This window comes from Papilio xuthus, unplaced genomic scaffold (genome assembly GCF_000836235.2).
Source record: "Papilio xuthus unplaced genomic scaffold, Pxut_1.1 DF827680.1, whole genome shotgun sequence".
In the NCBI taxonomy this organism is placed as follows: Eukaryota; Metazoa; Arthropoda; class Insecta; order Lepidoptera; family Papilionidae; genus Papilio; species Papilio xuthus.
The window spans coordinates 4,967,032-4,979,126 of record NW_013530969.1 but is presented as its reverse complement, the minus strand read 5'-3'; the positions used below and the strand labels follow the sequence as shown (position 1 = coordinate 4,979,126).

General features: G+C 37.8%; 1 protein-coding gene across 2 annotated transcripts in view; it reads right to left on the bottom strand.

Annotated features, from left to right (window-relative positions):
• Nucleotides 1-12,095, bottom strand: part of Hr4 (nuclear hormone receptor 4) — an 84,327-nt gene that overhangs the window by 10,008 nt on the left and 62,224 nt on the right. For both annotated transcript variants that reach the window (XM_013311768.1, XM_013311769.1), the window contains 5 exons: nt 9,694-9,798; nt 2,701-3,816; nt 2,397-2,614; nt 1,920-2,315; nt 558-750 (listed from right to left, as the gene is read on the bottom strand). In XM_013311768.1, coding sequence (XP_013167222.1) covers nt 558-750; nt 1,920-2,315; nt 2,397-2,614; nt 2,701-3,816; nt 9,694-9,793 — 2,023 coding nt within the window. In that variant the 5' untranslated portion in view covers nt 9,794-9,798. The remainder of the gene's footprint in view (nt 1-557; nt 751-1,919; nt 2,316-2,396; nt 2,615-2,700; nt 3,817-9,693; nt 9,799-12,095) is intronic.

Here is a 12,095-nt window from a genome sequence, read left to right as displayed (position 1 = left end):
ACTTCTTTTAAATAACTAAAGCCACAAAGTAAATTTAAAAGTAATTAGCATTATATTATTTATAAAATAAACGTATTCCGACCACTTTTTATTTGAATTGTTTTCATTTATAATAAACATCTTGGAATGTTGTAATTAGGAAATTATTTTGCGCACTTTATTTACATAACCTTAATAGCGACGTCCTTAATTATTGTTGAAGCGGTGAAAGGTTACGCTTTATCGATTACCACTGTGTTTTGAATCGTATTTGGCTAAATAGGATAAAATTGACGTCAATCAACATTCAAATTTGTTTATATAAAAACTCATTCATCATTTAATGAGATATTTGGGTTAATGCTGTTCTGTTGGAAACGAAAAAAAAGAAGGCAGTATTTAAAAAATATTATTTCAAGTTATCTGCAATAAATGTGCTTTTAGCCAATTTTATGGTCTTTCTATTGCAATTATCCTTCTGACATCGTATTCTTTTCTTTCTGATTAATTGGTTTCAAATCTTTTAAAAACTAAAACAGTCTTTCAAAACCAAATGCTTTACTTATCGCTAAACGCACCTTGATTCAAGAGAATGTAGACTTTGAGGCAGACGTACTCCTCCATACGGAGTTGTATGCGGCGGAAGACGCAGGTGATCTGCGTCATCTTCTCAACGACGAGACCGACGTCGAGCCGCAGTTGCTCCAGCGTGATCGGCCGCCCCATTAGTGATGTCAGGCAGTTCTGTAGTGTCCGTAAGTTGGCGTTCACCTATAACACAAAGGTTAGTTAAGGAACTTACAATGAGACAGGCAAGGCAAAAATTTGTATCTCTGGTTTTAAACATATTTCTTCCTTTGTAAATTTAGCAAGTAATCATCAAAATAAATTTTGTGTATGTGAATTTGTTACTCGGCGTAAGCGACATTGTGTAACCCAGCTGGTGTTATTTGTGTTATATATTAAAAGAACATCGAATTAATATTTTTTTATTGCTGCTGTTCTGATGTACATATACATAAGTTCTATTCATTTGTTTCATGCAAATATATTTCTTTATGTAACGGTGCATATGTAAGCTAGAAGGAAATGCACTAGACAATGAAAATAATCTTTGTGTAACTACCGCGGTTACGGTTAACTTTACGTAATGCATGTGCATGCAATGCTCACTGCTTGCGAGTTTACGTTTTTTTGATTGTCTGTTGTTTTGAACATTGCTGCTAAATATAACACAAAAAGTTAACCACGTGAAATGTTACGACGATCGATTCTTATAAAATTTGAAGTACCGTCAGTTATGAAAAAATAAAAAATAAACAAGACTAGTGACTACTACATAGAATCATAAATGCAATAAAAAGCTTATGGCACAGGTTTCCATCGATACCATAAGAGAAATAAGTATTTGAGTCATGGAGAATGATGAAATTTGTAAAATCAGATTAATTTAAAAAACTTCAGTTATGGAAGATGAAAAAGTAAAGTCATGTTTAAAATTAGTTCTAATTTCTGAAGAGCGAATGTATTGCGATAAATCTCGATTTCTGTTAGAAACGAGTTCTATATGCGAGCGTCCGAGTGCAGTCGCCGGCGACTTTCTATCTGGATTACGCAAGGCTGATGCAGATCACGTAACTGCACTCCGGCGCATGTGGCGGAAGTCTTCGCGAGTGTGAACCACTGGTACTGCCATCTAGGGTTAACTATCTACGTCTAGTACCTACGCTAATGTCCTAACACTCCGATATTTTGTAATACAATCTACCGAGAAATAAGATATCTTGTTATCTAATTCAACTATTTGTGTAAATACTTGGAGTGTATATGAATGAAATGTCGTATTGCTGTAGGGTTCAACTATATTCTACTTTATTTTTTTAATATAAGTATAAAGGAAAGTAAGTTAAACCTTAAATAGGTAATAAATATGTTCTCACCTCTTGCATAAAATCATGTTCGTGGTCCGATGAAGGTGGCGCATGAGCAAGTTTGCCGTGCATCGCTTGATACGCCGCGGTCGTTAACACTGATATCTCGTGCCATTTCTCCATTAGTAGCTTCGAATGGATCTCCATTGGAATTTCCATGATGAAAGGCAATTTCTTCGTCCAGGCGACCATTTTGTGAACGATCGAATCACCGATCCTGCACAACTTATCGCCGATCTCGGACGTATCGTGCAGGAGGTCCGGTAGATGGCGTACGGTGGCGATGTCCTCCATCGCGTCGCAGTCGATCAGCGCCCTGATCATGTGTAGCGCCCTCTCTAAAGGCACCGCTCGGTCTCGTGACGACGACACGGCGCTCTCCAGTCTCGCTCTCAAGTGTACCACCTACGGAAGATAAGTTGCCGATGAAACACTTAACGTATTCTTAAACTAAGAAATAATTTTCATCCTTTTGGAGCGACTTACCTCGCTAGGGTTGGTTAATGCAGTCTTAAGTATGGTCCCGTTTACAAGGTGCGGTGGGATTGGTGGTAGTGGGTCCTTAGGTTTCTCCGGCGGTGACGCTCTACTCGTGGTCGTTGCCGCTTTTGCGTTAGTTTTTTTATGCTTCTTATATTTATACTTATACATATTGTACACTGCACCGCTGTTGCGGCCACCCGGCATACGGTCTTCTCGTACGGCTGGTATACAGAAAAAAAGTTGTTAGATAAATGCATTATTTAAGTACGCATGTAGATATTTTATATATGAAAAAATAGGTACCAACCTTGTAATACCATTCCCTGTTCAATACACTTCTTAAATCGACAATATTGGCATCTATTTCTTTGCGCCTTTGTTATTTCACAGCCTCCGTCAGCAACGCATGTATACACACGTCGATTCTGAACAGTCCTTTTGAAGAAGCCCTTACAGCCTTCGCACGTGATAATGCCGTAGTGGAGTCCAGTCGCTTTGTCTTCACATATCATACAAATCATAGGTTGTTCGTCCTCGTCACGCTCGGTTTCAGGAGCATATGCACGCAGCTCGGGCCGTGGAATTGTAAGAGAGCTGGCGCTAGCGCTCGCGATCGCTGACGTTCCTGACATGCTGCCTGCTGACGGACTAAGATTTAGTGCATGTATCTGCTGGTTGGCTGGTAGTTGCGATACGTCTCCGGCCCACAGTAGTTCCATATTTAATGGTGGTCCCCGAGGCCTTCTCAAATCTCCTCCAAGATTAAGTAGTAGCCGGGCAGCTGATTCTTCAGTACAGGTGGCCGGGTCCGGCGTGGGCGGCGTCGGCGTATGCGACGCACTCGCAGCCGGCTCGTTAGTTGACGTCGGTGCCGGTAAAGTCCAGAACATTGTCCGGACACCACCGGATTCTCCCATGATAACAGCTGGCGAACCTCGCCATTGGGCGGGTCCTCTGACTCCGGCCTTCGGCTCCAGAGGTTGCGGTGGGAAATGGCCCCCGATGAGCTCCGGTTTAACACCGTTGATGCATGCGGAGGGCGGCCAGTGGCCGGGTGAAAGGGACGCGTGCGTGCTCGTCGGCGGAGGAGCCAACGGTCTGGGCCTGCACGGTGGAGAGTGCTCCTGGGAGGTACTCTCTAGCTTCACGGATGAGACTTGAGAAGGCGAAGGAGTGTCTGGCTTGCTGCTAGCCGCGGAGCTCTCTACCTTGACGGCGGCAGAGGGCCCCTCGAACTTGATGACAGAGTAAGGCGGCGCGGAGCGGATGACAGTCGGATGGCATGCAGGAGAAGGCGACGGTGAGCCCCCGCCGTCGAACACGGGCGGCGGGTGCGGCGGCGTGCTACAGCCCGCCTCGGCCATACGCGGCGACGGCGGGCCCGGGTCCGGGGAGGACGTGCTGGTGTCGGCCGCCGACTCGCCTGCGGGCAAACGGATTGCGATCAACGTAGGCCACAAACGACCTTTCCTCCACTCGTACGAGAAAAAGAGCACCGAGGACTTTATTAAGAAGCGACAAATAGAAACTAGGTGAAATGTCAACGACCGCGCAGCGCGATCGCAACGGGCGCGCGGGCGGCGCGGGGACGCGACACTGCACTTCCCGCCGTCGCCGGCTAGATTAGCGGGTTGCGTCACGATGCCAGCGCCGCCACGGCCCCGAACACTTGGAAAAGTAATCTATCATCTACACAACATTTATTTCGTTATCAAAAAATGTTTTATAAGATTAATTCCGAAATATTGGCTGATAATTTATAGAAATAATCTAAGCATAAAATATCATCTCGTTAACGTAGGTAAGAGAAATGAGGAAATATAAAAGACTTGGGAAAATGCAGGAAGCGAAGGCGCGAGTGGCGGCGCAGGCGGCGAGCGCGAGATGCAGCGCGGTGCGCGAGGAGAAAGTGAAAGCGGCGCGCGCGCAGATGCGGCGCCCGGAAGCGTGCGCTGCGCTGAGCCGCGCCGCGCTCGCACAAAGGGCTCTATCTACGTCACGCTATCTAATACATTAATATCTATAACAATTTTATTTCTAACGTGGTAAAAAATTCCGAGATTATGTCCATATGAGAAAATCATAATTATTGTTTCCAAAGAAATTAACAATTTTAGCACAAAATATGAAAAATATCAAAAGTTCAATAAAATAGTAATGGTAAACAAAAAAATAACAATTTAAAATTAACAACTTTACCGACTTTTTAATACTAAATCCATATGCGTCTCCGTAACCCTTGCTTGGCGAGAGGATTACATAGCAATTCACAGCCGGTCCTTCGACATGGAGAGGCTACCGTTACCGTCCGTCACATAACTGTTCACCGATTGATTTTTTTAGAAGTCAGCAGTATTGGTAGTCTCATGCATGAAAATGATACGTAGTGATGAGCCAATAATGATATATCACGGGATTGAGGATATCGATGGATCCTAAAAGCGTCAATCGATAATGATTTTTTCGCGGTTTTGTTTACGCGAGGAAAAGCGAAGAAAGTTTTCGAGCGTGCAGCGTGCAGCTTGGAGCGCGGGTGGCGCGGCGGGCGCGGCGTCGCGGGCGCGCAGTGAGCGCGACCTACCGCACGAGCGCGCGCCCCGCGCCACTTCCCGGTCTCCCTCCAGCCGGTATTAGGTCACCGCGTGCCGGCGACGGGCCGAGCGGCCGCACAATGACGCCGCAACGCGTGCACCGCTCTCGCTTCGAGGACGATCTCTATTTCACTCCGCGTCCTTTGCCACATCGCTGGTGGGGACCGATCTTTCTAGCCGCGTGATGCAATACGACCGAGGCCCTAGGCTTGGTAGGCACGTAGATAAATGCACTATTTTGATTCTCTAAGCCGCCGCCGAACGACAAGCCATTTACGGTTACTTTTCATTTATGTTTTAACTATATAATAGTATAATGCTTTAAAGTAGGTAGTCGTATCGACAGATATATTTGCATTACGCACGCACTACGCATAAATCTCGTGTCTTAAAATAGACAACGATAAAGTTGATTACGTTATATGAAATCCGCTTCGGTGAAAGAGTCGTTTTATCGGAGAATGCATACTCGAAGGTCGCTAGCGGTCAGCGACACGGAGAGAAGTGGGTCACACCCCTACGTGAGGAGGCGCGGCCCTCGGCGCCACGTGTCCCGGCGCGCTCTTTTTGCGACAGGGTTGTCAGACCTCCCTTAATATACTGTACATCATTTATTTCCGGCATAGATTGAATAAATAACATCACGGAAATGATTATTTTAATTACTATATATGTATTTAACTTTTTTGATCTTCGAACAATTTAACTTTTATTTTAAATTCTTGAAGATATGTAGGTTGACGGAAACGCATGGTACCTGTATTAGTTATTATTTACCAAAAGTACGAATACCAACTGTGCCTCACCGTTTCACACACCTCGCTGGCTATTTTAAGTGAAATCCGATTTAATATTCTTTCCTTTTTGCGCGTCTCCTTAAAGCTTAAGCGTGATATTATACATATAATTGCCTTCCTAAATAAATGAACTGTAACACCCAAAAATTATTTGAATCATAATTTTCGAGATTATCGCGTGCAAACATACAAACTCTTTAGTATTTTTATAATAGTGTTTCTGCACTGTATAAGTTGCTTGGTAGTAGCAATTGCACAAGTACAAAAACGCGTAGTAGTTTACTCATGGCCATTCGCTATCGGTGAACCTTCGGCTCTATGAATACGTTGACTCGTAAATTATACTCTATTATTTGCCTTACAATATTAGTTTTAAAAATCTATTCTTAATAATTCACTAAGTTCGACTAATTAAACGTGTGTAGACACGTTGACAAAATTATTTAATTAATTTAATTTAAAGTATTTTTGATACTACATAAATATCATTTTTTGTAAATAGAATTTAAGAATGTAATTTGTGTATATTCCTTCTATAAAAAAACTGCATAACATTAGAAATATTTGAATGATGTTGAATGATGCACAATAAGTCTCGATAAAAAATACGAGACGAGCGCTAGGGGTGCGTCACGCTGACGTTGGGCTTGCGTCACATCACGTCACACCCCTAACACGCCTCCCGACGCGATGTCACGTCACGCCAATCCGTTATCTAAATAGGTACAAGCGAATCTATAAATAATTGGTAAGCGCTTGACCTATTTTTTTCCTTCGTGTATCAAAGTATAACAAATGTTTTGATTTCGTTTATTTTTGCGTAGTAAACCAAACATGTCCCATTCGAGCATTCTACATTGTAAACTGGATATTGGACAACTTTTGATATAATAAAAGGATTCATTAAGAAAGACCCAAAAATGCAACTGTAATTTATGCTAACTGAAATAGCATTAAGCGAGCTTAAGCCTTTATCTTATGATATTATACGTCCATTGTAAACGAGAATTTTGAATATAAAACAGAGATCGTTGTCCGACAATAAATCTTTCTCTTTTGATTTATTCACGAGGTTACAATAACAATAATTACGGCATCGATCTTCATTTGCTTTCACCTCTCGTGGTTTTACGTAAATTTTTTTATCAATATGTCTTCACCTCGTACGTTGTTATACAACGAATATGTTAAACTGTAAAAAGTGTTTTGTTACTAATCGAGATCGAGAAAAAATATTCGTGATAAATCGATTGACGTTTATTCTTTTTATTGTATGCGTCAAGAATCGATTTTAAAATACGCGACTCGTAACTCGCATTTCGTCATAAGATGGTTTGCGTAGTCGCATTATCGCTTTTTACTGTGCAATTCTTAATGACGTAGTCCATCATATAAATGTGTAAAAAGTGAATGATCACATATCTTAATATTTTTGCACTTATATTCCATTATTCTGTTTAATTATGAGTACCTATTTCGGATTTTTATAAATGTTCATTCTCTACGCGGACAAAGCCCGAAAACTATAGTTAATATAAAATTAATCTTACTAATATTTTAAATTGGAATATTTATGTACATGGGTGGATCTTTGTTAGAAGGTTTCTCCAGAACGGTTGCATGGATCTCGCTGAAATTTGGCATAGATGTAGAGCATAAAGGCTTACTAATTAAGTTTTTGTTCCCGCGCAGATGAAGTCGCGGGCAATAGCTAGTTTCTTATAAAGTAGCGCTAGTTCTTTTAACTAATATCTATTGTGATATCCGTTGAAAGGAATTTTCTAGACGCCAATTGATGCAAGTAGCACAGAATAATCGAGCCAATCTGTTGGCGAAATTTAAATCAAGAAGGGAAGTGAAGTTCGATTACGATGTTGCCATGTAATAGACGTACGCGACAACAGTATTTCGTGAAACATTTTGTAATTTTTCTTGTTTTTAAATTCTTATGTATTAAATTTTTTGTTTGCAAAAATGTTGCAAAATCTGGCAGCTTGTTTGTCGGAGATATCTAAAAATTAAGAAAAAAAGAAACTACGAACGGCCGAAAACGTGCGCTTTAGTAATAAAATGAAAATTTAAATATTTAAATATAAAGATATACATTAAGTATATAGATAAAAGTAAGTGTATTTTTATATGTTTTTAAACGATATGACATTGTACGGTGCTACGAACTCGTCAAACCGGATATTGTTTCGGATGATTTTTATTCAGTTTCAAGTGAAAGTCGGAGCATTTCTCGGAACCTGTTGATACTCTCTCACGCAAAAACAAGCTTGGCGTCGGTTATTATTCAACTTTCCGTTGATGACGACAGTTATCGAACATATGTTTGAAATTTGTCTTGCATAATATTATATGAAGTGTTTATAGTTTTTTTTATCGAACTTTGATTAGTTCGATGTTACCGTGTATTAGAAAGTAAAATTTAAATTATTATTAAATATAAAAGTTACGTAAATAGCTAAATAACTGATAATATATTAAGAACTAGCTGTCGCCAAGAACTCCGTCTTCACGTCTCACGAAATTAAAAAAAAACTTCATTAGTAGCCTATGTGTTCTTCCAGGATCTGTTTTACATCTATGCCAAATTTTAGCGAGATCCATGCCGCCGTTCTTGAGATACCTTTAAGCAAATATCCATCCACCCATCCATCTAAACATTCTCATTTTTATCAGTAAGAAATAAGACTTTATTTGGTATCTAAATTTGAAATGTAGTATGTAACTAGCCAGCTATTCAAACAATATAACAGCAATAAACCGATCTAACGTCTAATTTAATATAATCACGTCCGAATGAAAATGAAATTACGGGTAACGATGTGAATTCACCATCGCATTCGAAAGTGACAGGCACGCCGTGAGTTGAACGGCAACAGTGAACACATCTCGAATAACAATAGACATCGTTCCTGACCTTACACTGTTACATTGTCGTACATTGTTTATACTGGCAAAGAAATATATCTCTGTATGTACGACGAACCAATAAATCATAATTTGTTCGAAATTTAAAAATAAATTTTGAGTTTCGAACTTAAATATATTCTAAAACAACCAAACACATTTTCAAAAACATTCTAATTTGAAATTTATTAACTGGCCATCTTAAAGAAACAAGATTTTTTGGCCTGTTTTTTTTTTTAAAGATTTTAATTTGTTAATCAAAATTGTGCTACCAAAATATATTCAATAGAATTATATTCTGTATAATAATACAGATTACATATTATAATCATCTATAAGTTTGTCTGTGTTGTTTGTTTGTCTCGTTGCCTTGAAATTTCGACCGACATTGGCCTGGTAGGCATTGGGCCAGTAGCACTAAGTCGTAAAGCTCCCCGAATTTATACAATCCAGGCCAGTCAAATATCCGCGACTGTTTATACCATTGCTCCGTCATGCAAATTCATGAGATGCCTTCAAAATTCTTTTACTATATATTTATATTTCCTTATAAATATCGAATAAGCTATTTTTAATTTTTAAATATTAGAAGCACTTATAAATTTTTTGAAGTATTATATATAACGAATTAAATTAAGTCGATTGTATTTCGAGTAATATCAGTAGAACATGGACACAGTAATACTTTCGTCTTTAAAGATTTAAAAAGTAAAAACTTAAAACTAGTTTTTAATTCGAAAAAACGCAGGTGCTCTTTTTCTTGCAAGAAACATAATTCTTATAAAATAATAATAAAAAATAATTAAAATGTTTAATCATACCTTAGTGGTTAAATGTTTGATTAACGATTTGAATCTGTATGCTTCTTTTGAGGAACATCAAAAATAAGGCGAGAATTAAACTTCAATAATATCATTAAAAATTAAAATAGATGTAACCATTTCTCGAACTGTTTAACCACTGAGTAACTACCACGGTATTAAAAAAGAAACTTACCATCGCTACTACATCGGGAGTCAACTTTCCGCCTCTTTAATTTGAGGTCTTGAAACAGACTCATGTTGTCGAGGTCACACGGGCCGCGGCTGAGTGTCATTATTCCTGTTGATAAAAAAGAAAAACATTATTATAAATGAAGTCTTAGGTATGAGAAATGATTATTTTTAAATCAGTACTAGAGAAAACAAGAATCTTGGGCTAAATATAAAAAAAAATTGTATACGAATCCAATAAAATCTAATATCACTAACAACATCGGAATCAAAACTCCTTGATCCGTGAAAAACTTAATTGGTGTTTGTATTTTTTAACTCAAGTCAAATGTTAAAAACTAAAAAACACTGCTGTCTACAAACTACAAAAGACAAAGCAGTAAAGTCTGTTTACTGATCGTAATGAAGAATTAATTATCATAGTACGTGGGTAAATTGTGGTACGATGTGAGGACAATTTATGTGCCTGCAAGGTGAAGGAAAACTCGTGAGGAAACCAACGTGAGTGAAATACGTAGAAGTCCAATGGTAACCATTGTTGACTGATCACGATGATCTTTCCTGGTTTATTGAAGACCTTAAGGACAAAGTCGATCTTTATAACCTATAAGAGTAATGTAAATAAATGGATGAGTCTATTTAGGAAGTCAATCTTTTTTGTTTTAATGTAATAGAATACAATGTCACTTACGACATCCCGGAGGCATTTCAGGCTTTCTTATAAAATAAGGTCCTATTATAGACGGGTAACGATCTTGCATAACTTTTTAGTTGCAACTCCTATAATTTATTTTAATATTTTATTACAATAATACGCATAATCCCGCAAACTCTTCAAACTTTGATTAATTTAATTTAAAAAGTTAAAGAGTTAACATTTTTTAATTAAAGCTTATCGAATAGAACATTGATTACGATAGTTTTAAAATGAAATTATTGTTATTCTTTACGTATATTTTTAAAATGCGTCGTTCTGATTAGGTTCTTTTATGCAGTAGCAATAATGCAAACTACGTGTTTCAATGCATGACACAAAGTTTTATTCCGATCCCGTGCGGTATTCATTTACTATGTGTGACGTTTTATAACCCTGATAACGTATTGGAATTCGACGGCCATGTTTTTTACGTAAATTCACGGTCATATGAATTTTATGAGCTCACAATCGTCATGTGCTCATAAGAAAAAGATTTCTTAACTTATTTAAAAACGTACAAATAAATATACAAAACAGTTTATTGAATACTGTTAAATATTCATTCAATTGCTTTTTATAAAAGAAAGCACGTAAAGATTAAAAAAAATAAAAGACCTCAAGAATCTAGTTGGGAAACCATAAAAGAAAACGTGCCCATCCAAGCGTCGAACTTTCTCCTCGTCCACAATAAGGTATGCCAGAAGGGTATGCTATTCAGTTAATAGTGGCTAATTGATCTGACATTTACACCCTTTAAACTGCTATAAGTATGATGGGTACAAGTATGCCGATATTTAGGACGATACACTGAAAACAGCTTTCTTGTAATTGTTCCTCTTTTAATTTGGAGAAAACGTATAATTAAATAATTACACTTTTTATTGCAGTTATAACCTAACAGGTCAATGTCCGACTTGTAATTTGACGGACGATTATTCGAATCTTAGCATTAATGTTTTTGGTTTAAACGTGTAAGACTTAATAGCAAAGACTAATGCGTCTCTTCGTGTTTAGTTTACATGAAGTTCACAATGTTTTGTCATGAATGAATACACAATAATTACTTTCATAGACCTACGCAATAACTTATAAATTACAATTGCAATGCTAAGTAAAAGTTATGTTTATTAAGATAAAGATAAAAGTGAATTTTATAAATCCAATAATCCGATGTATAAGATTCGAAAATCCTAAAAACTTTTATTCCAATACATGAAATCACTATTGACTAAAAAGTATAATATTTTATTTTCTTTTTAGCAGTTATGATTCACATAAATAATGGTACGCTACGAGTGGGAAATTCTGCGTCATCAATGCAATTTGTAATCGATTGACGTAGGAGTTGGTTACGACGTACGATTGATAAGAATCGACGTGCATTTCCACCGGACATTGAAAGCATAGTGAATGAAAAATTTTAATTATTTTTTTATATCCAAAAATAAAAGCAGATAATCAAAAACATGTAAAGCCGCGACAAAGTTTGTTTTTTTGAGTATATCGCCGAACAACCTTCAAGTTTATTATACCTGTGGTTGATATAAAAGTAGTACTCCAATGAAACAAACTAAAGTAAAAGAAGTTTCTTCTAACTAATCGTTTTCTTTTTAAACTTTCACAGAGTTACTAAGTTCGTTAAGCGGGTGCAATGTTCTGTACATCTATTACGTATGCTACAAAGACAAACGAAATCTAGTTAGACACCA